We start from the raw sequence: 26689 nt of genomic DNA on the forward strand, positions 1-26689 counted from the left end.
GTTAAAAGCTGATCCTGTCATCATTTGGGCCTGCAGCATTAGTACCCCTAAAATTTTTCTCTTGGCAAACTGCTTTCCTGATTACCATCACCACTTCTAGGAAAGCCTTGGAGATGTAAGCACTAATGAGTAAAGACCCCCCCTTTTCCAGTTCCATAAAGACAAGGTGACCTTGCACATTAACATCTATTTAATACAAAAGTCATTACGAGACAGTCATTGAACTATGCCATCAAACTCTGTTTTCTTTCCTAATCCCCCAGAATAGGAGGGGAGGATCTTTCACTCCTTGGATATGTATAGACAGGGGTTCCTATTGGAACACCGACGTTTCAAAACTTCGAACATCGGCTGAGACAACATGATCAAAGTTTTGAAACTTTGAACATTTTGAATGGAGATTGCTGTACAGCGTGGGACAGCAAATGTTGCCATTTTCCTCATTGTAGTGCAGTCTCAGAATTGGCATATTTAATTAGCAGGGGGTCCAGGAGAGGTTGTCCCCCCTGCAAAAATGAAAAAAAAAAAATGTTTATTTATTTTTTATTTTCGTTTTGAAGTTTCAAAACTTCAATCATGTGGTCTCGGCCGTATGATGATGAAGTTTTGAAACTTCAGTGATCTGATAGTGATCCATAGACAGATGATGTACTGCTTGATTAGAATCATAGCCTTTTAGAAAATCAGACCAGCTGGTTGTCTCCTTTGTTTTGTCTTTGCTAATCCTTTTTTGTTTTATGCAAAGGATTTCAAAGTGACTAGCACATTGCATAAATTTGTGCTGTATGATCCATGGCAGGAACCTGCCATGTCCCATTCCATGAGGGTACTTCAGCTTCCTCTGCCTTTCTAAAAGGGTTAGTCCCCAGGACATCTTACTTGGTCCTTCACACCTTTCTCACAACACTGCAGACTGGACATTATATGCAGAGCAAGGGCTAGATTTGCCTTTGCTATTCTGAAAGGTATGTTCAGGTCCTTATCTGACCAGTGAGCTAACCACCCTGCCTGGGAACAGACAGCTTTGGGAATCCCCTTTATGTTTTTTACTCAGCACTGATCAATGCAAGTATTCCAGTACAGCTGCATGGGCAACTTGCCATAATTGTAGATGTTTGTGTGTGGTCACTGTTGAAGCTCTCCCTCAGTCCATCTATTCCCCTGTTCTGTAGTGGAACCATGACAGTTGGACTGTGTCCCCTTATACCCCTTCCTACTTCGCATTATACCCTTGCTCACCTTTTCCCCTTTGTTCATGTTCTGTAAAGAGGGTTAGAATTCTCGCAGTTAAAGACTGCATCCGTTGAGCAGCCTAGTTTGCACCCTCCTAAGTGGATATAGATTTGCCTTGCTTGGGGACAAGAAGGAACCAAATATGGCATGAGTGAAGATGTTTGAGGTAAAGTTACATCCTAACCATGGTGGAAAGCTGCTTGGCTTTGATTGCCAGGCTAGATGTTGGACTCAGCTGTACAGTTATGACTTCAGCAGTGACCACACTTGAACACAACTATGGCAATTTGCTTTCACAACTGTGGTTTTTATCATCCCCCCTCTTGGATGCCTGATAGTAGAGTTTCTGTTTTGGAGGCCTCTGCTTATGTTGCCTGGGATTATCTATCCTTGATTATTTATTTTGAGATCATTCTGAGCTTCTCTAGTGTGAAGTTTTTTTTAAATGTATGGCTAGCCTGTAACAAAAAAAAACAACAAAAAAAAAACCACACAAACACAGAAGCTGTAGTACCTTCCTTAAAGAAATCTTCCTTTTTAGGACACGAGACAACGATATAGGTCCTCCTTGAGGTCTCACTTTTCTGCTGAAAAAGCTTACGTGTTCAACCTCTGAACTGTCCCATTGAGTCAGACCAAGATTCTTTCTGTGGAAATAGATAATCTAACTTGATAAGAAATGGTCCATGTTCGATGATGTGTAAGACTATGTATTGCAGGCATTAGGACCACTCAGCAGTCAGAGCTTTCAGGTTGCTAGTTCCCTCTTCCTTATCTATCATGCCTCCATTCTTGCATATCTCTAGTTGTTTATTGCAACATGACTTTTCAGGCTTGGAGTGCATTGGGCTGAATTTGCCACTGCTGATCATAGTTTTTGTTTAGTAGCATACATTTATTGTCCAGTTATTTGGTGGTGAATGTGTCTGCTCTGCATGATTACTGCTAAACCCTTATTTTCTTTACCTTTTCCTGTGTTTTTAGACTATCTTGTCTCACACAACTCTTTTCCACTTTCTTTTCCTCTTGTCTTGCTGTTCTGCAGCCTGTAACTACTCATCGCCATGTTGAAGCCACTGTGCAACCACTATGCCTGCAGCAGAACCATTACACCAAGCACTGCACCCACTAGTATTTTCTGTCCAGATAAAGTGCATAATACTAGAGGGTTTCATTGTTTGCAGTTCAGCCATGTGATGTGTGACACAACAGAAATGCTAAAGACCATTTTTTTTATTAAGTTATCCCTAGAAAGGGGAAAAAGTTTAATCTAGGAGAGATGTCTGGCTTTGATGCTGGACTCATGAGATCAAGCAATTCCCTTTGCCAAAACAGGTCAGTCAAGGGACTTAATGTGATCACCAAGAAGCAGGCCTCAGACCTGAAGCCCATTTTGGTGCCATTTCCCAAGCAAATGGAAGCTTACGTCCAGCTTCCTGCTATAAAGGCGCAAGAGAAGCTGGAAACAATCTCTTTGTTGTAGTCATTGCTGAGGCACCCAGGGCCTTCTTGAACACAGAAGCTAGCATTACTCTAGGTCTTCATCCCCCCAGTTATTATAAACACCTGGTTTATGCTATTTTAGACCTAAAAACTTGTGCACAGTTTGCTAATTTTCACATCATATTTGCTAAGGGGCTTCAGAAGCATTTATGTGAGTAACTGTTGCTATGTTTTCCCCACTGTGCATCTCTCCTCTTCACTCACCAGGGCATTCTTCCACCACCCTAATAGAAAGTGCTTTCATGGTTGTAGTTGGCACCCCCACTGATTATCTTTGACACAGCAACTCCCTTCCTACACCATCTCTAGTCAGTAATGGTGACATTACAAAATTAGTACACATTGGTATTCCTGAGGTAATACCTTTTGCTACACAGACATGGCCTGTTCCCAGTGCCTTCCTTTACATCTTACCAGCATCAGTACTACATATATCATCCCTCCTGGTGTCAACTGCAACCTGTGTTGGGCTGGGTGTACTGACTTCAGTACTATTGAGTCATTATGTATTCTTGCAGGCTTCACTGTAGAGTTGGCACATGTGCAGCTGGTGCTGGTATACCCAATGTCAGCATCCACAGAAGAACTGTTCCCAATAATGCTGCTTCTGCATATCTGGCCAAATATTACCATGGCCACCTACCATGCAGAAATTGCAGAAAAGTCTCTCTCTCAAAAGCCTGCTGTAACTCTAACTTGAAGCCATTAAGAAACAATTTACCTGATTCATATCTTAGGAGATCTCCCCAGTAGGGACTGGAAGGTCTTTTGTAACAAAACTAGATATATGGACTTCATTGAGGAGTCTGCCAGAATAGATTTGATTATGATAAGAATGGTACAGCTTCCCTGGGTTGTCATCCACATGCCCGTAAATTCAGCATATTCCTTCATCTTTTGCAGAAAAAAGCTTGCAGAGGAGAAATACACAGCAACGGGACAATGATAAACTCTTGGTGCCCTGTAGCATAGGCCATGGACTCTATTCTGTCACTGCAGAAGTGGTTGCACTAGGCATATATGCATCACCCTCTGGCCTCCTGGGTGGTCCCACCATTGGTAAACACCATTTTAAAATTTTCATTTGTGTGTCCATTAGGGTTGATCATTCACTGTGCTGCGCAACATTCCCTCATGAGCCGTTTGCCCTCCCAGTGTATTTACACAGCAATAGTGAGTTGTCAGAGAGAGCTGACAAGATCTGCCATAGCTGCTAATGAAGGTAAAGTTGCTTGGGTGTTGCCCTATCGTACCCCACTTCTTGTGTGAGCATTGCTGTAGATTATGCATTGTTTACGAGTCATGGTCTGAGGAGTGCTGCTGTCCTGGGCCCAAAATTGGAACCACTCTTAACCCTCCTGGTTATGTAGTCTGGCTGTTGCTCAAGCTTCAGCTTATATAAGGAGTACAGCAGTAGCTCACCTATCACTGACATATCATCTCTGTCTGTCCCCCTTGGGAAGAGGCAAGCAGGCAATAACATCTTCACTCTTATCAAGTCATACAAGTGCCCAAGCTGCTATTCAAACTCAGGTTTCCAGTATCATAGAGAAGGATTTATTCCTGTGTGCCACAGAGCTGGCTACCTGTGGTGATGTCTTAAAGGCAGTTTTTAAGGTGGCCTGGGAGGACAGCCCATTCTCCGAAAAACTCAGGAGTTTTTGTCTGCCCTGAGGGCGGATTGCATAGTCTTATTGGAGACCCCAAAACCAGACTGGCTAATCTTCAGCATCTGCAAAGAAATCCTCATCTCGTTTGGGGAGCCCATTTGTGCATGTTTGTCTTGGATCTTGTGCAGTAGGATGTTTAACTGTATAAACTACATTGTGTACTTCCTGCAAGACGTCTCAGATGAAATGCATTATGTGATGAAGGAAATGCTGGATGTGTCCCAGAAAGAAAAAAAAAAAAAAAACTAAAAGCCCCTGCCTGCATGAAACTTTTGAACAACATGGTCCACTATGGCTTAGGGTTCAGTGGAGCGATATATATATATATATATATATATATCACATAATCGAAAGTGTAGAATCTCTAACAATAGAACATTGAACAGACAACATCGAAACACTTGCAATGGAAGTTCCAAGCGGTGACATGCAACATGAAAGATGTAGGCAGGGGGGCAAGCCCCCTGCACCCCCCCCACACCCCCCCCGCTACTTAAATATACCAACTCAGAGATCACGCTGTAGTGTAGGAAATGGAAATCTTCCGTTTCCGCACTGTAGTGGACTGAATTGCTATCTCCGAAGTGGCATATTTAAGTGGCAGGGGGTGCAGGGGGTCTTGCCCCTCTGCATGGAGCAAGTTTTTCTCACCTACACTCCTGGTCGTTTCCACCCCATTTCGATGTTCTGCTCTTCGATGTTTTGCCGTTCAGGATTATGCATGTTCGATATTCTCATATACACCCTATATATATATATATATATATATATATATATATATATATATGTGTGTGTGTGTGTGTGTAATATCAGAGCACCTCATATTAAGATGTTAAATTAATTTGAGATACTTGCTGTAACTGTGAATCTCTGAGATGTGAACTCTGGTTGTTGGGCATTGTTTTCTTCTCTTTTCCCTTGGATCTTTTGTTGCACTTGTGTTTCCATTTGACCTGTCAACACAGTGCTTAAGAGTTGAAGCCCTGTGTACTGAAGGGACTGATTACTGGTCTATGTGACAGAGCTTTAGATAGTGGAGGAAAAATCTATCAGCTGTTATAGAGTCTGGAAGGCAGATTCTTGTTTGTTCCTGTAACCTGACTCTGCATTTACAATTTGCAACTTTTTTGATTAATTGGTCATTAAGTTCAAATCCTAAATAAGAAGAAATGCATGTTTCAGTACAGTAAATGCATGGTGCACTTGACTTTTACCTAGTGACTGGCCAGTTACTTATTTTTAAGCTGACAAACTAGGTAAAACAAAAGGTGACAATCCAAATCCTCACTGTGCATCTGGTCACAGCCTAGTACTTGGGATTGCATCCCAGTGATATTTTGTAGTAATATGTGTACATTGAGTTCTCTCATTTGCATCACACTTGCAATATTGATTTATAATTGTAGACAGACTATTGCCTATTCTCCCTTTATGTTAATATGTCATATTCATGCTTTAGAATATGCTTTGCCAGCTGGTTAGAGGGTTAAAACTAAATACTGCTTTTACAGATTAGTCTGTTATCATGTACTTATGATGGTTCCTTAATTGCTGTGGTGGCTGTATGTTATACAGATAACCAAGAGACATTTGTACCGTTTCAGTTATATAGCTCCCAAATCGCTCCACCATTCCATATGTTTTCCTTCCTTGTAATTCACCTCCTTTTTACCTGAGGTACCTCAGCCAGCATGCCTCCCTTATTCTTCTGTACTTTGGGTCTACCTTTCCATTATCAAACTTTCATTAACAATTTACATAATTATAGCACCCCCTTTTTCATTTCCCCCCTTTGATTTCCTCATCCATACTAGTCTTTATTTTTGCCTACCACCTCAGTTTGGGTCCCTCATCTTCTGACCATCTCCTTTCCCTTCATTTATTTCCTTTCTTCCTATAGCAGATGCTTTATTATCCATCCCGGATCTTTCCTCCTTGAATCTGAATGTTGCCAAAGAGAAGTTCCAGATTGTTTCTCTACAATCCGTCCTGTCCTATCTGTAGGAGAATGATTGGATGTGCTCGATAGACTTCCAGGATGTGTACTATCATATAAAGATGCACAGATGTTCTAGGAGGTTTCTCTGCTTCCGGCTAGAAGCCAATCATTATCAGTTCTGAGCCCTCCCCTTTGGTCTCACCACAGCCCCCAGGGTGTTCACCAAGGTCATGGCAGTTGTGGCGGCTTACCTGAGACTTCAGGGTATACAGGTCTTCCCATACCTGGACAATTAGCTCTTTGCTACCCCCACCAAACATCTACTTTGTCAGGCCAGGGACTGTTTCCTGAGGCTAACCAGTTACTTGTGGATCACAATCAACACAGACAATCATCTTTGAATTCAGTTCAGATTCTAGAATTCATCGGAGCAAGATTAGACACCATCCAGATGAAGGTCTTCCTCACCCCAGAGAGAGTTTGGTGCTTACATCTCCACATGCCTCTTCTTATTCAACCTCATCTTCCCGCAGCAGAGGCGGTATTGCGGGCTGTTGGTTTTATGGCAGTCACCATCACGATTCTTCCTTGTGCACATCTTCGCATGCAGGTACTTTAGTGGACATTAGCAGCCCATTGGTCCTGCTCAGACCTGGCGCTAGCTCATCCATTACATATAAGCAGGACTTGCAGGGGAATCCCTCCTCTGGTCGTATTGGTCGAGGGACACCCCTTTATTGCAACCCCTCCCCCAAGCCATGGTGACCACAGATGCCTCCCAGCTAGGGTGACGGGGCATTGCTTGGAAAGGACAGTCCAAGGTATGTGGTCCATGAACGAGACCGAGTTGCATATCAATATCCTAGAGATGAGGATGGTCCTTTTAGCGTTGCAGGTCCTTCATGCATTTCTTCCTCTGGGAACTATTGCAGTACAATCAGACAGCATGTCAGTAGTCTGGTACATCAACAAGCAGGGAGGAACCAAATCTTCTCCCCTTTGTCGCGAGACCATGAGTGTATGGGAATGGGTGATTTCCACAACTGGTTTCTGGTAACAATGCACATTCCGAGACGGTCCAACATACTAGCGGCCAAGCTGAGCAGGACTGTTCTGATGCCTTACGAGTGGTCTCTGAATCCTTCTGTAGCGGAGCAGATCTTCCTAGAGTGGGGTCGGCCTTGCTGCAATCTCTTTGCATCTCTTTCCAACGCGAAGTGCAGCGAGTATTTTGCTCTCATCCCCCCGCAGTGGGAAACCCCCAAGGATGCTCTAATCCACATCTGGCCTCCCGATCTTCTATATGCTTACCCTCGGTTACCTCTCTTACCGAAATTTCTTCAGAAGGCCTGCAGGTTTGGGAAGGACAGTGATCCTCATTGACTCATTCTGGCCTTGTTAGATCTGGTTCCCTTTCCTTTGGTCTCATCTTTTAGCTCCGCCATGGATCTTGGATCTAGTACCAGATCTTATCTCTCACCCATCGAAGATTCCCCATCCAAACCTGGTCTGTCTGAAGCTGACTGCTTGGCTGCTCCAGTTCCGTTGATAGCTAGGATTCCTGGTTTATCCTCACCTGTCAAGACTGTTCTGGTGGCATCTCACAAATTGTCCCCCAGGAAACTTTACTGTATCAAATGGAAATGTTTCTTGATTTGGGCCTCGCAAAGGGACTTGGATCCCCTCACAGCTCCGGTCCTGGTGGTATTGGAGTTTTTGGCGAGTATATTTCATCAGGGTGGTAGCTCTTCTACTGTAAAAGTTCAACTGGCTGCCATTTCCAACTTTCATGTTGGGGAAAATATGGTTTCATTAGTCTCTTCTAGGCTGTGCAAATCCTTTATTAAGGGTACTTTTGTTTTGAGAACCCTGGTTAAGGTTCCTACTCTTCCCTGGGACCTGACTTTTGTCTTACAGGCTCTAGTTTCTTCACCTTTCGAGCCTGTAGCATCTGTGGACCTTCAGTTTTTATCATGGAAAATGACCTTCTTAGTGGATATCACCTTGGCTAGGAGGGTATTAGAACTTCAAGCGTTCTCTGTCAAAGCTCCATATATGATCTTTCATAAGGACAGGGTGTCGCTCCGTACCAGTCCTTCCTTTCTACCAAAAGTTGCTTCTGAAGACAGTATTAACCAAATGATTAACCTTCCTGTTTTCTTCCCAAATTTTCAGAACGGGGTGAATATAAGTTACACTTGTTAGATGTACACAGACAATTGAGGTTCTACCTGCACAGGACTAAGACTTTTCGAATGTCCGATCAGTTATTTGTTTCTTATGCTAAACCCTTTCTAGACACACCAATCTCCAAAGTGACTATCACTTGATGGATTTCTCATTGTGTTCTTGAGGTGTACTCAAAGGCATTTCTCCTCCGGCACAAGTGAAAGCTCACTCCACCAGGTCCATGGCTACTTCTGCAGCTTTTTGGTCCAGGATGTCTCTGGATGATATTTGTTCTGCGGCTACTTGGTCCTAATCTCACACCTTTATTTCACATTACAAACTAGACATGGTATTTATCAGTAGAACATCCTTTGGCTCCGCGGTGCTCCGGAATATCCTTCCTTGAGGTCCACCCAAGTGTCTCGTAGTTGGGGACTCTGTCCCACAGGCTGATGATCAAATGAAGTCAACTACTTCAGATAAAGAAGTTATGTACTCGCCATAACTTTCCATCTGAGTAGTTGTACTTCATTTGTCTTCAACCGTCCCTCTCTTCTTCCCCCTGACCTTATCTGTACTTTTGTTGTTCTGGTTTGTAGGAGAAGGCACCTCAGCGGTTCTCCTGTTCATGCTTGCTAGGTTGGTGAATAACCTGTTGTGGTAAGGTTTTATTGGGTCGGGCTTGTGCTAGATCTGAGGGAAGGAAGGAGATGGAGGAGTGTTATGGGTAGGGGAGGAACTTGGAACTTGGAACAGAAGCTGGTGAAACTGCCATCTCGGATCCGATCCAGATCCCGATTACCCACAGGTTGAAGACAAATGAAGTAGAACTACTCCAATGGAACGTTATGGTGAGTACATAACGTCTTCTTTTTTTTTTCACTTTTTATTGGCTCACTCAGTATCATTATTTCTTGTTCCTGTATTTGTTTCATGTTTGGCCATTCCCACCTTCTTTCTTTCACTTCAGTCATTCGTCCCTTCCTTGTTCTCTTTAATGTTTTGTATAGATTCTGGTAATATTTTCTAATCCCTTTAAACTCTTTGCTGGTTTACTTCTTTCCTCACCCTCCCCCATTTTGTAAACACCTCTTTCTAATTCCTGTTGTCTCAATCTCACAGCTAAAGCCTTTTTTGCTTTCAGGGTTGCTTTGATGTATGATCTGTGTACTGCTATTATTTTATTCAAAAGTTTCTCATCCTTCCATCTTTGCATAATTTTCTTTATCTCTTTTTCTCTTTCCCTTCTAGTATGATTTCCTGCTGTTCTCTTTCTGTGTCTCTATCAACTCTTCTCTCAATTCCTGTATTTTTCTCTTTCTTTTCCTATTTCTTATTACTGTCTTTTATCTTATTCCCTTCTTCTGCCATTTCTTGAGTGTTTTCATCTATCACCAGTCTTAAGCTCTTTTTCTCTTTCATCCTCTACAGATATGTTAGCAGTCTCCAGTGACTTTCTAATTCTAGCTTGTTCTATCCCTCTATTTTCAGTTGTATCTTGGCATGGTATGCAAGTGAAGAGTTCCATACTTATCCTCCCTTACCAAGTGTATATGCTATTGTAATATACATCTTCTGCCTGTTCTCGACCAACTTTTTTGCCTTGCTGAATAATATGTATATTTACTTCCCACTATAGTCTGTGTATCTGTATCTCTCATGTATACCCATCCCACTCCCCGTAAGAACCCCTTTAGGAATCTCCCTTCTTTCATTATTCTTCCTCTGGGACCTCCCACTACCTTGTCCCTCCTAATGGTATTATTCCAGTCCCTGCAATACCTGTTTTCCTTCCTGGAAGGAAATAGTCTCTCCTAATATTAATTTCTTTTAACGAGGCTGTGGGGGAGGATATGTAATGGTACTACTGAGATTCCTTCTAATGGTCCCTTTATGCCAGCAGATCTTACTTTCTTGTCCTGTACTATCCCTTCTGTTAGCATGGGACATGTCCTTTTCTTCAGTGTTACAATCTCTCTTTGCCTTGTAGTTCAAAATAAAGCGGTAGCCTTCACATTATCTCCACCATTATACAACTTTTTTATGTTCTTCACATTTAAACTTGTCTCTTGTGGCATTATAATCTGTGCTGTGGTTCTTCTTACATGTGCCATAGTTTTTTCTCTTTTTGCTTGCATTACTAGCCCACTGACATTCCAGTCTTTGATGTTTGTTCTCAGCTACATAGTCATTTTCTCTCTTCTTTCTCTCTGTACATAGTCCTTATTTTCCTCCCTTCTCTGCTTATTTTGTCTTGCTTTATTTCTCTCCCAAATTCTCAAAACTGCCTTGTCTCTGTTTCTAGTGTGTTTTGTCTTTCCCCTCCTTTTTGAAAGTCGTACCCTCTATAACTGTACATGTATGCATCTTTCCCTTCCTTCCAGAGAATTCTCTTCTCTATGATTGGTCCAGCCTGTGCTGTAATTCCGTAGTCTGCCACAACTATGACAGTGCATTTGGTCCTCTACTTGCCCCACTTCCCTAATTTCCTCTTTGTTTTCTCTTTCTCTTTCTCTTTGAAGCCCCTTCACTCTGCTCTTCTCTTTCCCTCTTGATGTCTTTTGTGTTGTTCCTGTACCAAGGGTATATGGTTTGAATCCTTCCACATTCATTTGCCTACTGTGTGACCTACAATCTCGTATTGTCTATATTATCTTCCCATCATATACATTGGCATTGTTTTCCTTCTATTGATTTCTTGTTTTATTTTTGTGAATTTCCTGTCCTTTTCCCTATTATATTATCACTTTGAAGTCTGTTTCCTTGATTTCTTGCAGCCTTATTCCTTTTCTTTTCATTTGTCTTGGTCAGCAATCCTTAACCAGTTTCCCTTCTCATTTTGTATTACTTAACTTCTCACTGCCTCATGTCACCCACTCTTTGCCCTTGTCACTTTCTTTATTTTACCTAATCCAGTCTCCTTCAGTCTGTCTTCTCTTTCTAATAGTATGGCATCTTCTTTTTACCATTAATACTGTTGACCTGCTTTGTGCTTGTTTACTTCCTTGTCCTTAGCATCAGTGTTTACTTAGTTCCACTTACGTTTTTGCGTGTCTGTTTATGTTTAGTGACTTGTCATGCTCTGGTCTACCTCTCTTATTCATCTTTTAGTATCTTTGCTACATCTGCTGTGTTCTTGTACTTTCTATGTTGCCTGATCAACTTACTCATGTAAGTGGAGCTTGTTTTAAAGTATTTATTCTTGCAGATTCTTATTTCAGCTCATTTATTGGTCGCCACCATTTGGGTTTCATTAATATTTCCTGTCCATTTAAACTGCAATCTTCATATCAGAGTACATGTCCCTTGAATTATATTTTTGTTTAATGGGAAAGGAAAAACAAGGTTTCTTATTGAAATGTCGGTACTCAAAATGCAGAGTGCTGAAAAGCTGAAAAAAAAAAAAAAAAGACCAAAAACCTGGAGAAGGGCAAATCTCGAAAATCGCTCTTCTCAATATAACTTCATTGTTCAGGGTAGCACCCCCCCCCCCCCCATAAAATGTATATATATCGACTCTTCGATCACCATACCTCAGAGATAAGGGAATATTCCAAGTAATGGCATCTTAGACTTATTATATATAAGTTCGTTTTTTTGGCCATTCAATCTCCATGTTTCAGGACATGCTCTCGTGTGTCCCAACATTTCAAATGGTTACCAAAAAACAATCCTCCTTAAATAATTTTTCCCTTTACTGTCTTTTACCTTTATAAAGAGAGCACAGAGAGTTCACTTATTATTTTCTTTCCCTCACTGCTTCATAGAATATAATTTACTATCTTCAGTCGTCTAGGTCTTTATCATTTCACAGTTATTACATTCGGTGTCCTTTACAAACTTTCTCACCTTTTCCCCTTTTACTTCTCTCCCCTTCCATTTTATATGAAGTTTGTTGTATAATTGTCCATTTACAATATCCATTCATATGTTTGTTCTACATTGCATTTCCTCCTCCTTATAATCTTTTGTTCCTCTTTCACTTTCTTATCCATAAGTTTCTTCTTTTAATCTTTTTTTTTTTTTGCCATTTCTGCCTTTTCTGTTGTCCTGCTGCTTTTCAACAGATTTCCTTTTTAATTTCCATCTTCTCTGTCAGCTTTTATTTATTTTTCATAAACATCAGGAAGAAGCCACTCCTACGTTCTTATAATTTTACACTCTGTCATCTAGTAATGTCAATCTTCTTTCTAATTCCCTCAGTTTCTGTTCTGGTTCTGTGATTTACAGGTTTCTGCAATCAATTCCCTGCAGCTTTGGGGTTGGAGAATGTTTTGACTATTACCTGTAGATAAATCGTAATTAATGCTAGGTACAATAGCCTTCTCCTTATTGTCCTCTGTCTGTAGTGTCACACTCTGTCTGATTATTGGAATAAATGCATTCCTTCTTTTTCTTGTTTTGAAAGAAAAGTCTTTGTCAAAGAAAATCCTTTTTGCCATATACTATGAGGGTTTGGCTTGGCTTCCATATCGCTTCTAAGACTCATTCTTTGTTTTGTTTTCTTTTTTAGGAGAAGAATCAGACTATAATCAGGCTTGGCTTACATTTTCCTTCTCTCCAGCCACCAGTGAGTGTTGTGTGCAGTCTCAATTTTCAGTTCTTCTTTTACAGTGTTAGTCTATTTAGCCAGCAAGTCTGTTACAGTCCCACAATAGTCTTCTTGTTCGTAATTTTCAGGGATGCCTGAGATCTTCAGATTTTTCCTTTGTGCCTTGTCTTTTAAATCCATCATCTTCTGCAAACATTCTGTTCTGGCCTCTACAGATTCCACCCTAGCCTTGAGTTCTAAAGCCTCATCTACCAGCATTTGAATTAATCCATTGTGTTCCCTGATCCCATCCTGGATCTCATCTAATCGTTTTTTATGTGCTGTCAGATTATCTTGGAGACTTCTGAAAAACCAATCCCACTCACAGCCATCCTCACTACCACCTCTAACTCTCTTCTTTCTAGCTACCTCCTGTCACTTCCTGACTCCACACCCTTCTATTTTACCCACCTCTCACAACACACAACTGAACTCAGCTTTCAGGAATCCAAATACACCATTATACTGTCATACATCCTACACTGGCTTAAACTCTTGCAACATTACCAGTACACCCCACTCACACTCATACTCAACATTCACCTTGACCACCCATATTTAATACTACACAGCTATGTCTCTTTTTTCAGTGTCTTTCTCTTCACATTTACTTTTCTACCTCTCTGTCCTACTATGACTATCCTCATTTCAGACAACCCACCTATCTCCCTGACCTTCTCCCACTCTATCACCCAACTTTCACACCCTCCCCAGTTATACTGCAATCTGTTCTAGTTTGTATTAAACTGATAAAATCCTACAAAAGAAACAGACCCTGCTCTCCACACAACATAACCCCCCTTGCTACTATGTACATAAATACTCCAGCAACACCAAAAAAAAGCCCCTCCCTAGCAATTTCTCTACTCTCTGTAACCTAGTCCTTTGCGGTGATATACATCCTTACCCAGGCCCTTCCCCCCTTCTCATAATTCTCCCTACTCCACAAAATGCCTAAACTTCACCACTATTAATCTTTAAAGCATAAGAAACAAAATTCCCCAATTGCATGCATGGCTTAGTCAACATAAACCAGATTTTACCGCCATCACTGAAACATGGCTAGAAGCATATATCAAAGATTCTGAATTTCTAGTCCCAAACTACTCCTGCCTCAGAACTGACAGACTCCACAAAAAAGGTGGAGGTGTCCCTTACTATTCCCAAGCACCTACACTGTTATTCCATATTCTAAACCAATTCCCTCCTTTCCCTCTGCAGACCTACTAGTTACCATTCTCAAACTCAGTAACTACAAAAGCCTTTGTCTCATAGTCATATACATCCCCACAGGCAACAACTCTCCAGTTTTTGAAGACATTCTAGCCTGGACAAACAACAACATAAAAAAATGAAGCTATCATACTAGGCGATGATAATATCAACTGGCTAGACATCTCCAATAAAACCCTTCTACAAATATCAACCTTCACATTTACTTCCAACTAATCTCTGAAAATCATTTTAATTTACTAAGTAAGGGATTTAAATTCATACCTAGCTACAAGGGAGATACCACCACCACAATATTAGACACTAAATTATTTATGAGAAAGATTAATTTCAGTGTGTTAGCCAAGCATAATAGTCATGAGTATGGTAATAACAAGGCAGAATTGAGAAAGAAATCTACGTACAATCCACCCTTACTACCTCAGCTAAGAAACTTTGAAAAAATATTGGAAGGAGAAATCAGAAGTAAACACAATAAGAACATAAATAGATTCAATAATAAATTGAAGAAAGATGAGAAGGAAGCGTTAATTGAATTAATAGACGATGATTCCATTAGAGTAATGAAACCAGACAAGGGTGGGGGTGTGGTCATTATGGACAACATTATTTATGAGGGAAAGATGAACGGAATCCTCAGGGATGAATCTAAATATACGGTGGTTTCGAAAAACGAGGTAAATTTAGCTTACCATCGGATAGATAGTATGTTGAATGATTTCATGTTTGAGGGTGTATTAAAGTTTGAATTACACAAATTTCTTACAGTAGCAAAACCTAGAATGGCTACAATGTTCGGAATTCCGATAATTGGTTGGACCCCCCCTTAAGACCCATAGTCACAGCTGAAGGGTCAAAAACAAACACCCCTAGCAAAGTATGTAGATACTACTACTAAGCATATTTGGACAAACAATAAAATTATTTTAAAAGACTCATGGGATTTTTTAAAGCAGCTTTCCCCTGACTTTTATAGCACCGACCTTTTATTTATAACTATAGATATTGTTGATTTATTTTCTAGCATACCACATGATTGTGGTATGGATATGTTTGAAGAGTGTATTTTTCTGGACAAAACTATGACCCAAGAAGAGAAAATATTGTCGGTAGCTCTCATGGACACTATTTTAAAATACAATTTTTTAACATTTGATGGAGAATATTTCCAGCAAAAGTCTGGGGTGTCCATGGGGGCCGCATGTGCACCGACATTTGCCAACATAGTTTTGTCCAAATGGGAGGAAAAATACATTTTGAATTCTGAATTTAACAAGGAATGGATTTTGTATAGAAGATTCCTTGATGATATAGTTATATTTTGGATAGGGGGACAGGAAAAGTTCATGGAATTCATGGAATATATTGGTCACACCACAAACTTTTTAAAGTTTACCCACAATATTAGTAGTGAGGTATTACAGTATCTAGATATAGAATTGGTCAAGGATGATACACTCAAGAATTTTGCATCCAGGGTATATAGAAAAAGTACTTATGTTAATTCATACTTACATTTTGAAAGTGCCCATCCCCTGCACTGCAAGCGAAATATAGTAAAGGGGCAGTTTGTGAGGGGATCAAGGATGACTAGTCTGGATGACGATTTTGTAATTGAGTGTAACAAATTAGAAAAGATGTTTACAGAAAGAGGTTATCCAAAAACATTTGTGACCAATATAAGAAAGGAAGTGGAAAAGGGCAGGGCAGAGAGATTTAAACCCATTATAGGTAAGAGAGAGTTTAAAACATTATGTGAAGATGGTAAGAACAAGGTGACTGTCGAAGATCAGTACCAAAGGAATCTTATTGTAGAATACAATATACAAAATTTTGGTTTAGGAAATATTTTAAAAAAAGAATGGGATAAATTCGCAGCCCTAACTGATATAGAGGAATTAAACAGTTTTAAGCCCAAAATTATATATAGAAATTCTAGATGTATAAAGAACATGTTAGAAAAAAGTAAGAAAAGTGGGGGTCGCAGGAACAACAGTACAAAAAAAGTTGGAACTTTTAGATGTGGTCGGTGTAACCAATGTCCTTATGTTAGCGACAAGAGTGACATTTTTATAGGAAGTAGAAACATCTTAATTAAAAGTAAGGGGTGCTACAACTGTGTCACAAAAGGTGTGGTTTATTTGGCAACTTGTGACAAATGTTCGTCGTATTACGTAGGAAAAACTGAAAGAGAGTTAAAGAAAAGAATATACGAACATGTCTATGACATTCAAAAAGGGAAAGAGACAAATGCATTATTCAAACACAGTAAAGAATGTAAAGGATGCAAATTTTATTTTTTTATTCTTCAACAAGTTAGAAAAGATGTTAGGGGTGGAATTTGGGAAGAGATTTTGGAAAGTAAGGAATTGTGGTGGCAGGTATACCTAGAAGCCGGAAAAAAACAGGGTTGAATGATTATCTAAGTATAGTTTCCTTATTGAAAATAAAGGCAAACAAAATATAATTGTAATATATAATATATTACATACATTATTTAATTATTTATTTATTTATAGAAGATAAGAATATTAGTATAAGTATTTTAAGATGTATATTTGCACAAGCATTTATTTGCACATCAGTATTTTACTGACCCATTTTTTAGTGTTTAACACATGTCTTTTTATGAATTCAAGGCAGTGTAACATGCATGCAATATAGGGTTTGGACAGCAGAGGGAGGAATATCAATAGATATACATAGGTATATATTTGTTAGCACAAGTACTTTATTCAAACAAATTATAGTTTTATATACCATTTAGAATTTTTATTAAGTGGATTTTTAACAAATATATTGAATATTTTGTGCCACAAGTTAATGAATTATTTCTTTAATGAATTAGTCCTTATTTGAAGGCAATGATTTTAATTAAATTTTAATATTCATGAGGCCGTTTTTCGATTTGTTCAGTTTAAATGCTCAATGTATCATTCATTGGTCACTGGGTTAATTAATTCACTATATATATGTCTAATGTACTTTTAAACAATGTCTGATGAAGTCCATTTGTTTGGATGAAAACGCTAAGGGACAGTATTGTTTGAATTGCGTTAATGTGTTGTTTGTGGAAGTCTACTTTATTTCATTAAACACGTTTTAAAGAAGTTACGGGAGTTATTGGCAGTTCTTCTTTGGCGGTTCTGCACTCTGTTTTTGGATTATTGGTACGTTTTGAGTGCTTCCAGTGTTTTTGCTAATCTCTGATATTACCAGACCTGGCAATAACAGAAACAAAGGCTCCACCTTGGACTGGATCCTGGTTTCTGTTCCTGATAAATTATCTTCCTCTGGTACTCTCCCTGACAGTATTAGTGACCTCTCCCCAGCTTTCTTAACCTGCAGGCCCACCTCTATACCTAACAATCACCAATTTAGATATACCAGAGATCTTTCTCACTTCTCCCAAAACACCCTCAATGACATCCTGCAGAAAACAAACTGGAGCCCACTGACATTTCTTCCACTTAACAAAGCTGTGGAATTCTTTTATTCCATGGAATATAAACAACTTTGCAATCAGGTTAAATGCTTACTTGTTAAAAACAAAAAATAATTCATCCAAACTATTCAAGACCAGCATAAACAAAATCCCAAAAAATTCTGCGGAACAATTAACTCCCTGCTCCACCCAGGAACAAACAGTACCCCATACCCAAACCCAGAAAAAACTCCCACTGAACTGGCTTCACTCTTCAGTACATTCTTTATTGATACCATCACCAAACTTACAACTACCTTCCCACCCATCAACACAGACCCATTAGGAGCACCACCAACACATAACCCTTCAAATCCCCTATCCACCTTTTCACTATCACCCATTCCCACATCCACCACTCCAAAACGTCTTAATAAACTAAAATCATGCACAAACGCCCCAGGTAATCTACCTGCAGAATACCTACAAATAGCAGCTCCCTCTATTGCTTTTCCTGCCAGCATTCTCCATAACAGGTCCATTCAAAAATCCTGTCTACGAGATATCTGGAAGAAAGCATTTGTCATCTCTCTTCATAAAGGTGGTAACAACTCTTGTTTGTTCTTCTTCTTTCGGCTTTTACCAGTTAGGGGTCGCCACAAAGGTGGTAACAACTCTGATATCTCTAATTTCCACCCCATCGCCATTCTTTCCCCCATCTCTAAAATATTAGAGAAATGCATCCATATGCAGCTCATAAGTCATCTAGTAAAATAATTGCTTTCCCCCACTCAACATGGCTTCAAGCCTGGACATAGCACCAATACAGCCCTCATTTCCTTCTTAGACACAGTAAATAGAGTTTGCGATGCTGGCTGCTTAGTTTCTGGACTCTCTCTTGATTTATCAAAGGCATTTGACACCATTTCCCACTCTCGACTGCTTACTAAACTATCTAACCTTAGCTTATCTCCTTCTACCCTACAGTGGTTTGCCAACTATCTCAGCAATAGGCAGCGATTTACCAGATGGCAACACTCCTCTGCCCTTTCATTACTACTAACACAGGTATTCCTCATGGCTCAATTCTGGGTCCCCTCCTTTTCAGTATATTAGTCAATAACTTTCATAATACTCTAACACACAGTACTGTCATCCAATATGCAGCTGACTCAACCATCATCTTCTCCTCAAAAACTGTCACTGAATTACAGCATCTTACCCAGTAAGCATTTACCTCTACTGAGCACTGGATGTCCCAGAATCACCTTGCCCTTAACCTCAATAAGACAAAACTATTATTATTTACCCCCACAAAATCTAGCCCTGTTGACAAGACTCTATTTACTGTTAGTTCCCATAACAACACTAGCATTGAAGTTGTCCCTAGTACCAAATTGCTAGGTGTCATCATTGATGACAAATTAACTTTTGACCTTCACATCCACAACATTAAAAAAAAACATCAAAAGCTGGTTGCCTTATATAGGCACAACTATTTCCTCAGTCTCTCTGCAAAAAAGGCCTTGGCCTCATCCTTCCTACTTCCAACCCTTCTATATGGAGCCCCCATCCTCACCAGCCTACAATCCTCCTTAATAAATAAACTGGACTCTCGTTACAACAAAGTCGCTAAATTTGCTACAAGTGCAAAATATTCTACCCACCATTGCTTATCTCTGCATCAACTAAAGTGGCTAGAATCCCTCCACCACCTTACTTACCTACAGTTAACTACAGCCCACAAGATAATCTTTCAACCTGAAAGCTGCCCTTCCCTCGCATCCATACTGACCATGTACCACCCCAATCGCCATCTCAAGTCTGAAAACAAAATGTTATTATCCATTGAGAAACCTAAACTCTCAGCTGCCCAAATGCTGTACTCTCATACTGTCTCCAAGTTGTGGAATAATCTTCCTCTTTCACTCAGGACAATCAGTCATCCTGCTTCCTTGAAAAAATCCCTCAAATTACATTTTTCTTCTCACTGGCTATGCTCCTGTACTCCATCAAATAACCCTAGCACCTGATTTCCTTCTCTAGAACTTTAACCACTATCAATCCTTAAAAAAAAAAAAAAAAAAAAAAAACACTCTCCTCCTCTGTACCATTCTGACTCATCTCTTCACCTCGACTAAACTCTGACCTATCACCAGCTTTCTACCCAGAAGTCAACTCTGCTCACCTTAGAACTCAACTTTCACATCTATAGCTGTCTGTAATTGTCACTTCTGCCACTACTTTTACTCTGTCACACTACTGCTCATAATACTTGATCCTTCACATTAACACACTTTTACTCTTGCATATAGTTAAGGATTTTTGTATGTAATTAATGGAATGATATTGTCCTATGTTTCAACTGTATTTTTTACTTTTGCATGTATCAGCATTGTTCTATTACTTCTGTATGTTTTACTGCGGAGCTTATGTATGTAATACTGTGGAGCTTTTCTCCCTGGGCCTTCACTGAAAATGGGCTCTACCTAGGCCCGGTGGAATTTCCTGGTCAACTAACTAACTAAAACGTCCTCATCTGTTTTATTTCTTGCCATATCTTTACCAGTGTAACCTGTTCTTCCATGTTGCTGTTAGGGACTTCACCTTGCTTTCCTGCTGATAATGCATTTTTTTCCCTTTGGAATTTTAAGGACGTGAATCTTTATCTTTTCGTTTTCTTAATCATGTTACTTTGAACTGCTTTTTCTCCTGGGGGTTCTTTAGCATTTATTTTGTATGCAGAGCTCTACAGATTCACTGCTTTTAATTATGGCACCATACCAGAAGTCCCTTTTTAGGGTGACATTTAGCAGTGTAATCTGGGTTTGTGGATCTTGTGGAATAGCAGGACTCCAAAGAAATGAGCATTAACTGAAGAGTAAGCCATTCCTAAAGCCTAGATAGTTCAGAAATTTGAGAATTGAGCAGGATTTAAATTCATAGACTGCCTGACTGCCAAATACAGAGGTTTTTTCTTGCTTAAATTGGGTGTCTAGGACTCTCTCATCATGCAAACAACCTCTAAAGAAAACAGGCTGTTGTGAGGTACTCTGTGCAGTCCTCCAGGCGTGAACATGTGATTAGGCTTGAGTGGAAAATAAGGCATTAGGATTTGAGGTAGCACTCTTTTACTAAATGAGAAAGGGATGGGAGGATAAGAAACTACCTGTAGCAAAAGAGAAACTATGGTTGTCTTTCTATCTTGAGGCTGTTCAGTCTGAGAAGTCAGACTTTGGTTTCAGCAGCAACTTTGACATGGAGGAAATGCATATTACAGCATGCAGAGTGCAGTTTTTTTTCCATAGTATGAGATAAAGATACTGGGAAAGAACGTGGGAAGCCAAATGTTGTCCTTTGTGCCCTAGCTGTTTCTCAAGTGACAGATTCAAAGGAGCACTTGTTCCATTTTTTAAGTTCATTTGACCAGTGAAGATATATTACCTATATGGTGGTGTGGTGTTCCCCAGTCCAGCATATTCTTAGATTTCTTAGTTTTGGGTAAACACAAGCCTCTCTGCTGGTTGATGTTCTGTATTGTGACTGTAATGTGCATGTTCTGTGGAGTGTTTGAGAGTAGAGTTATATAACAATTTCTTTCTTTTTGTCTGTTATACCGTCTGACCATCATACCTCACTCCTGGCATGCTCATTTAGCCCACTTGTTCCCTCAAGGCTCAGTTGTGTGGTTTATTTCTTCTCTTATACCTGGGCTCAATAGCTGAACTACCGAGAACAGTGCAGTCATCATGAAGGGAGCCAATAATGTTACTTGTCCGTAATGCTGTCTTGCTACATGCTGATTGCAACTCTGTCAAGCTGGTCAGCTTATGAGGAGTACCTTGAACCCTGCTCCACCCTCAGCCCAGCCTTAACTGTGTTGGGTTCTAGCCACCTCCAGAGCCCTCACAGAGATGTGTTTGGCACCGATTCCCCTATGATAGATACAGCCATCCTCTTTGATGGCACCATTCCTGAGCTGCAGATGGAACTGAGGTCACCTAGGCTATAGTCAGGGCTTTATCCCTGTATACCCCAGGCTGGCTATCTCACACAATTTTAATGCCAAGGCAAGTTTTCTCATCTTTCCCAGAAATTGGGAGTGATTTTGATGAGAGCAAATTGCATGGAATTTTAACTCTGGTAGATCACTGTTTGCATGATCTGACCATTCTTTTGTCAGCATTTGTGCTAGACGTGAAGTGTAGATTAACATGCATCAAGATGAAGTCACAGGTTGTGCCACAGAAGGGATTTGTTTTGTAACTGATGGAAGAATCTTGTATTCCCATGACTCCACTGTTATATTTTGTTATTTCATTTGTCATGTGTAGTCTTACATTTGACACACATTCAGTATAATCTGGCATGAACCCCAGAGTCCTGATATACTGTTTTATTACAGCAGGCTTAAATTGGATCTCTTACTTTTTTGGAGTTAGAGGTACCTTTGCCTTCATCTGGAAAAATGTGTGGTATACTATGTCAGTTTACCGAAAAAACACATTGTTGAGACTCATGTGATCGAGCTCTTATGGTTGACAATACAGTTGATCAAAAAGCTGACATACGTCCACATAACCACTGCCAACAACACAAATAATGTTTTGGCGGGGGGCGGCAAGCACCCCAGCTAATTATTTATACCAACTGAGATTGCACGACAGTGGGGAAAAGGGCAAATTCATTGATCCCTACTGTACTATGATCTCAGTCAGAACAACGAACCAAACTGTTGACCATATTGCTCCTTCGACCAATTGACACAGACCTGTTATACCATGGTGAGAGAGAATTTTCTTGATGGCTTACAAATGCTACAGAAACTAATCAAAGTACTAGTTAGACACTGAGCAGTTATTACCCAACAGATTGTTCACTGAAAACCTCAAGTATTTTTAATTTTCCTTCCCAAAAGAAAAAATGTATTTCTGCTAATCAGCAGGGGAATTAAGACTGGTCGACAAGTGAACTACCAGTCATGGCAAAAACAGATAGTTTCAAAGTGTCAAGAGATATCAGTGGGCAGTGCAGGTGTTATAAGGGGTGACTGGCAACCACCATTGGCATTGGTGTAAGGCAGGCGTTACCTTGTAAGAAAGGATCACTACTGGAAAACTCAGGTTGGCTGAACAACTTTCTTATAAGAGAAGCCTGTTTTAGTATTTTAAGAGGTTTTTGCATAAACTGTAATTCTTAATTGCAAAGTGAAAATAAAGAAGTTATTACTGGTAAAGGGGGAAAAGGGCATTAAAAATAAAAAAGCCATTGTATTCATAGTTTCATTGGCAGTTACTAGGCATGCATTCCAAGAGACCATTAAGGAGGCTAGGTTAAATTCACAATTGGCTCAAAGCACTGTCTAGTTGCTCAGAGTCATACAAGTAGGCAAATAAAGATAAAGATTCAAACCCTGTAGCTTTGATACAGCAAACAGCTCATTAGCATATCAGAGTCTTGGTCTTCTGTGTTAACTGTGTAGTACAGTAATGTTTCAGGCTTATTTGATGACCCATGAACTTTGGCACAGAATGTATTGTAGTGCCATGGGTTTCCTTACATGATACGTGCACAGCTTTGCAGTTTGAAGTGTGAGAGATAATATAGTAATGTAACATGGCAGGAGTCAAACTGAAATTTTGGGAATATCATCCATGTACTCTGCCTGCTAAGCAGTTGTCTTATTTAATTTTGTATGAGGTTAAAACAGTATTGTGTTGTTTTGGAATTGTACTTCCTCTAGTTAAACATGGTTGGACTCTGCAAGTTCTAAACATTTTGTGAATATTTTAGCAAAAATAGCAGTCTTAATTTACATAGTGCTGATTTGTCATAGCCGCTTTATAGTAGATTTTAAGTACCTTATCTTGATGCGTAGTGTAGTTTATTTTTAATGTACAACAGTACCTATTCATACAAAGTTTATAAATGTAATCACATTTGACTTTTAACCCTTATAGTCCAGAAATAACATTAGGTAAAAAAGGAATGAAGAGATGAGCAGGTACTGACCCTTGCAGTGCTAGATAACAGGTTTGCATTTCATTCACAGATCATCACACTGCTAGTTCCAGCACATGAAGCTGATGACAGTGACTTAGTAATGGAGGTGACTGCTGGGATTGGAGGACAGGAGGCCATGCTTTTCACTGCAGAAATGTTTGATATGTATCAGAGTTACGCTTCTTTCAAGAAATGGAGCTTTGAAATCCTAGAGTATTACCCCAGTGAACTAGGTAAGTTATATTACCTCATGTACAGTATCATGGAATATAGCTGTGAACATTTTGCATGCAAACCACATATTCTGCACTTTATCAATGGATAATGACTGCATGTATGGTTCATATGCTGGGCCTATTCCACTTTCCTAACACTCGACAAGAAGTTGATAATGTAAAATGATATCTGAGAGAAAAGAACATAACAGGGTGAAATTCAAAAATGTGTGAGACCTGCACAAGAGATTAAAAAAAGTTAAGCATTCGAAAGCACTTTACCTAACAGACTGGAAAATAACCTCGGGGAGAACAACCAATGGGCTAGTTAACTTTAACAAATTTTGTATTTATTGGATGTTTTACTCCGATTATGCTTGATCTGTACATCTTACAAGCTTACATGTATATCTTGTGTAGTGTGGTACCTCACTTACTATTTTTACCTTCATTCCTAACCATTGTCTAAGCTTTATATGATATATTATCATCCTCGATCAGTTAATCTTATGGAAGTAACTTCAGCCCAGAGCTCTTTGCTGTCTGTCTGAGGTTGCTAAGCCCCAGTTCTGCATTTGTAATCAAATGAAGTAGTGTAAAAATCTGAATTAAAGGCTACAGCTTTTTTTAAAACACCTTTATTATTCACTTATCACTTGTGACATATCCAAATTTACATTTATATAAAAGTAATCAAATTGTATTAAATTAAAATTAAACAAACATTATAGTTCACATATATTGCAATATCATATAACCTAAACAACATTACAGAAATTCTTCAGTTCCTGTCCCTTTTTTAAACAAGAAACATTTTATTAAACAATCACTTACGACATAAGCAGTCATACATTTATTTAAATAAAAATGAACCACACCGACACAATCCTGGTTGCAAGCAGGCCACAACTTTTATTAGAATGTAGCTATGTGTGTGTGTGTGTGTGTGTGTGTGTGTGTGTGTGTGTGTGTGTGTGTGTAGTTGTATATGCCATTGGTTTAAGCAATAACATTTATAGCAACTATCCAGTGGGTATTGGTTTAACAGAAGAGTGCTGCTTATGTTCAAATCTCTGCAATAAGTAGTAAGTTGTTCTTTTTCTTTTTTATAGATGGCACTTAGAAACCTTTCTTGTGACTGTCCAGTCTTACCTCAGAACCGTAACTATCAGCTTCTTTGTTCAAGAATTGGGATTGGCGCAAAAAATAATGGGGAGAAAAAGGGCCAAAGTCTAGAAACATTTTTAAATATTATTCTAATCTACACAATGGCACAGCAGATATCATTGCTACTTCACAGCAAGAGAGTCTCTGGTTCATTTCTTGGCTGGGGAGTTTTCTGTGTGGAGTCTGCATGTCCTCCCTGTGTTTGTGGGGGTTTCCTTTCACATTCAAAAGACATGCAGTAGGTGCATTAGACATTCTATAAATTGGCCATAGGTGTGAGTGTACATGCAGTTGTGTGGCATGGAAGAACAGTTGTAGCAGGATTAGCCGCCTGGTGGTGTGAACTTTGGCACTCTAGTTGATTGTCCCTGTTGAATTGATGCCCTGATCTCATGTGCAAAAATGGGAAAAGGGATTGAGCTCTGATGGGTAGATTCTAATCCATTTAAATAGAACAAGTTTTGCATGAACGTGAATTTTCTGAGCAAATAAGTGTGAAATTCTGATGTCTGAAATTACTGATGGACTGTAATCTTCAGTAATTTATTATCAAATAAAATGTTTTATGAGGGACTGGGAAAAAGTATGAGTCAAAATCAAGGACATTCTTTAAAGTCAAGAACAGTTCAGAAGTATACCTAAAATGACAAGAAAATGTGTTTTCAAACTTATTTTCTAAGCAGTATGGACGGACACATACTCACATTTTGGTAGTAAAGTGCTGCTGTCTAGAGCAATGGGCAAACTGCTAACAGACATCAGGGTTTCAGTTCTTTCAGTATTGCCATCTGCCATCCAGTTGTACTTTAATCAGAAGGCTCATTTAAGGGATTCCGTTTATGTTTGTATAAAGCACCCATTCACACTGAAATATTTTATTTACTTTTTTTTTTTTTTTTAACTTGTTAACTGGGTAAATGAGCCGGTCATCATTGACCTATTCCAGCCACAGCCAGGCCACAACAGCAAGGCTAAATTAAAATGCATATGGATAGCTTTAGAATTTTCAATATGCTTCTGCAGATTTTGGTGATGTCCTTTTATTTGGACTGTAGTTAAGGTTTTTTTTTTTTTTTTTTTTTTGCTCAAACCCAGAAAGTAGATACCCATGTGTTAACAGTTCTGTTTGACTGATGTAAATACTCTACCATTCAGTTTTACCAAATATTGTTTTGGATGCCAAGCATAGGTTTCATGTTTTTGACTGTTTGTTTCTTGCTTATAATGAAATATCTAGTTTTGTAGAATTTTGGATGCAGAAACGTGTAGATGTTTTGTTGAAGGTAATAGGATTACTTGAAACATGGTTCTTTTTCCCAGGCTCCAAAGCTGTGCACATAAATTTTTATTTAGACTGCACATTCCTGACTTAGACTTCTTTCTTGCTTATGATGATTGTCTATGACTGAAGGTCTAATATTGTAATATTTCAACTGCAGGAACCTGGAATATTTGCAGCATAGCCTGTTAGAACCTCATGACAGGGTGCTAATTCATATGACACATACAAATTTTCTGCTGCTGTCGTTGTACTACGCTAAT

At 39.4% G+C, this 26689-nt stretch overlaps 1 protein-coding gene across 2 annotated transcripts in view; it reads left to right on the forward strand.

The window, feature by feature from the left end:
- Positions 1-26689, forward strand: part of MTRF1L (mitochondrial translation release factor 1 like) — a 636968-nt gene that overhangs the window by 145159 nt on the left and 465120 nt on the right. For both annotated transcript variants that reach the window (XM_044090388.1, XM_044090456.1), the window contains exon 3: positions 23815-23998. In XM_044090388.1, coding sequence (XP_043946323.1) covers positions 23815-23998 — 184 coding nt within the window. The remainder of the gene's footprint in view (positions 1-23814; positions 23999-26689) is intronic.

The sequence above is a fragment of the Protopterus annectens genome, chromosome 1.part0, assembly GCF_019279795.1.
Source record: "Protopterus annectens isolate FY-2018-M chromosome 1.part0, PAN1.0, whole genome shotgun sequence".
Classification (NCBI taxonomy): Eukaryota; Metazoa; Chordata; order Ceratodontiformes; family Protopteridae; genus Protopterus; species Protopterus annectens.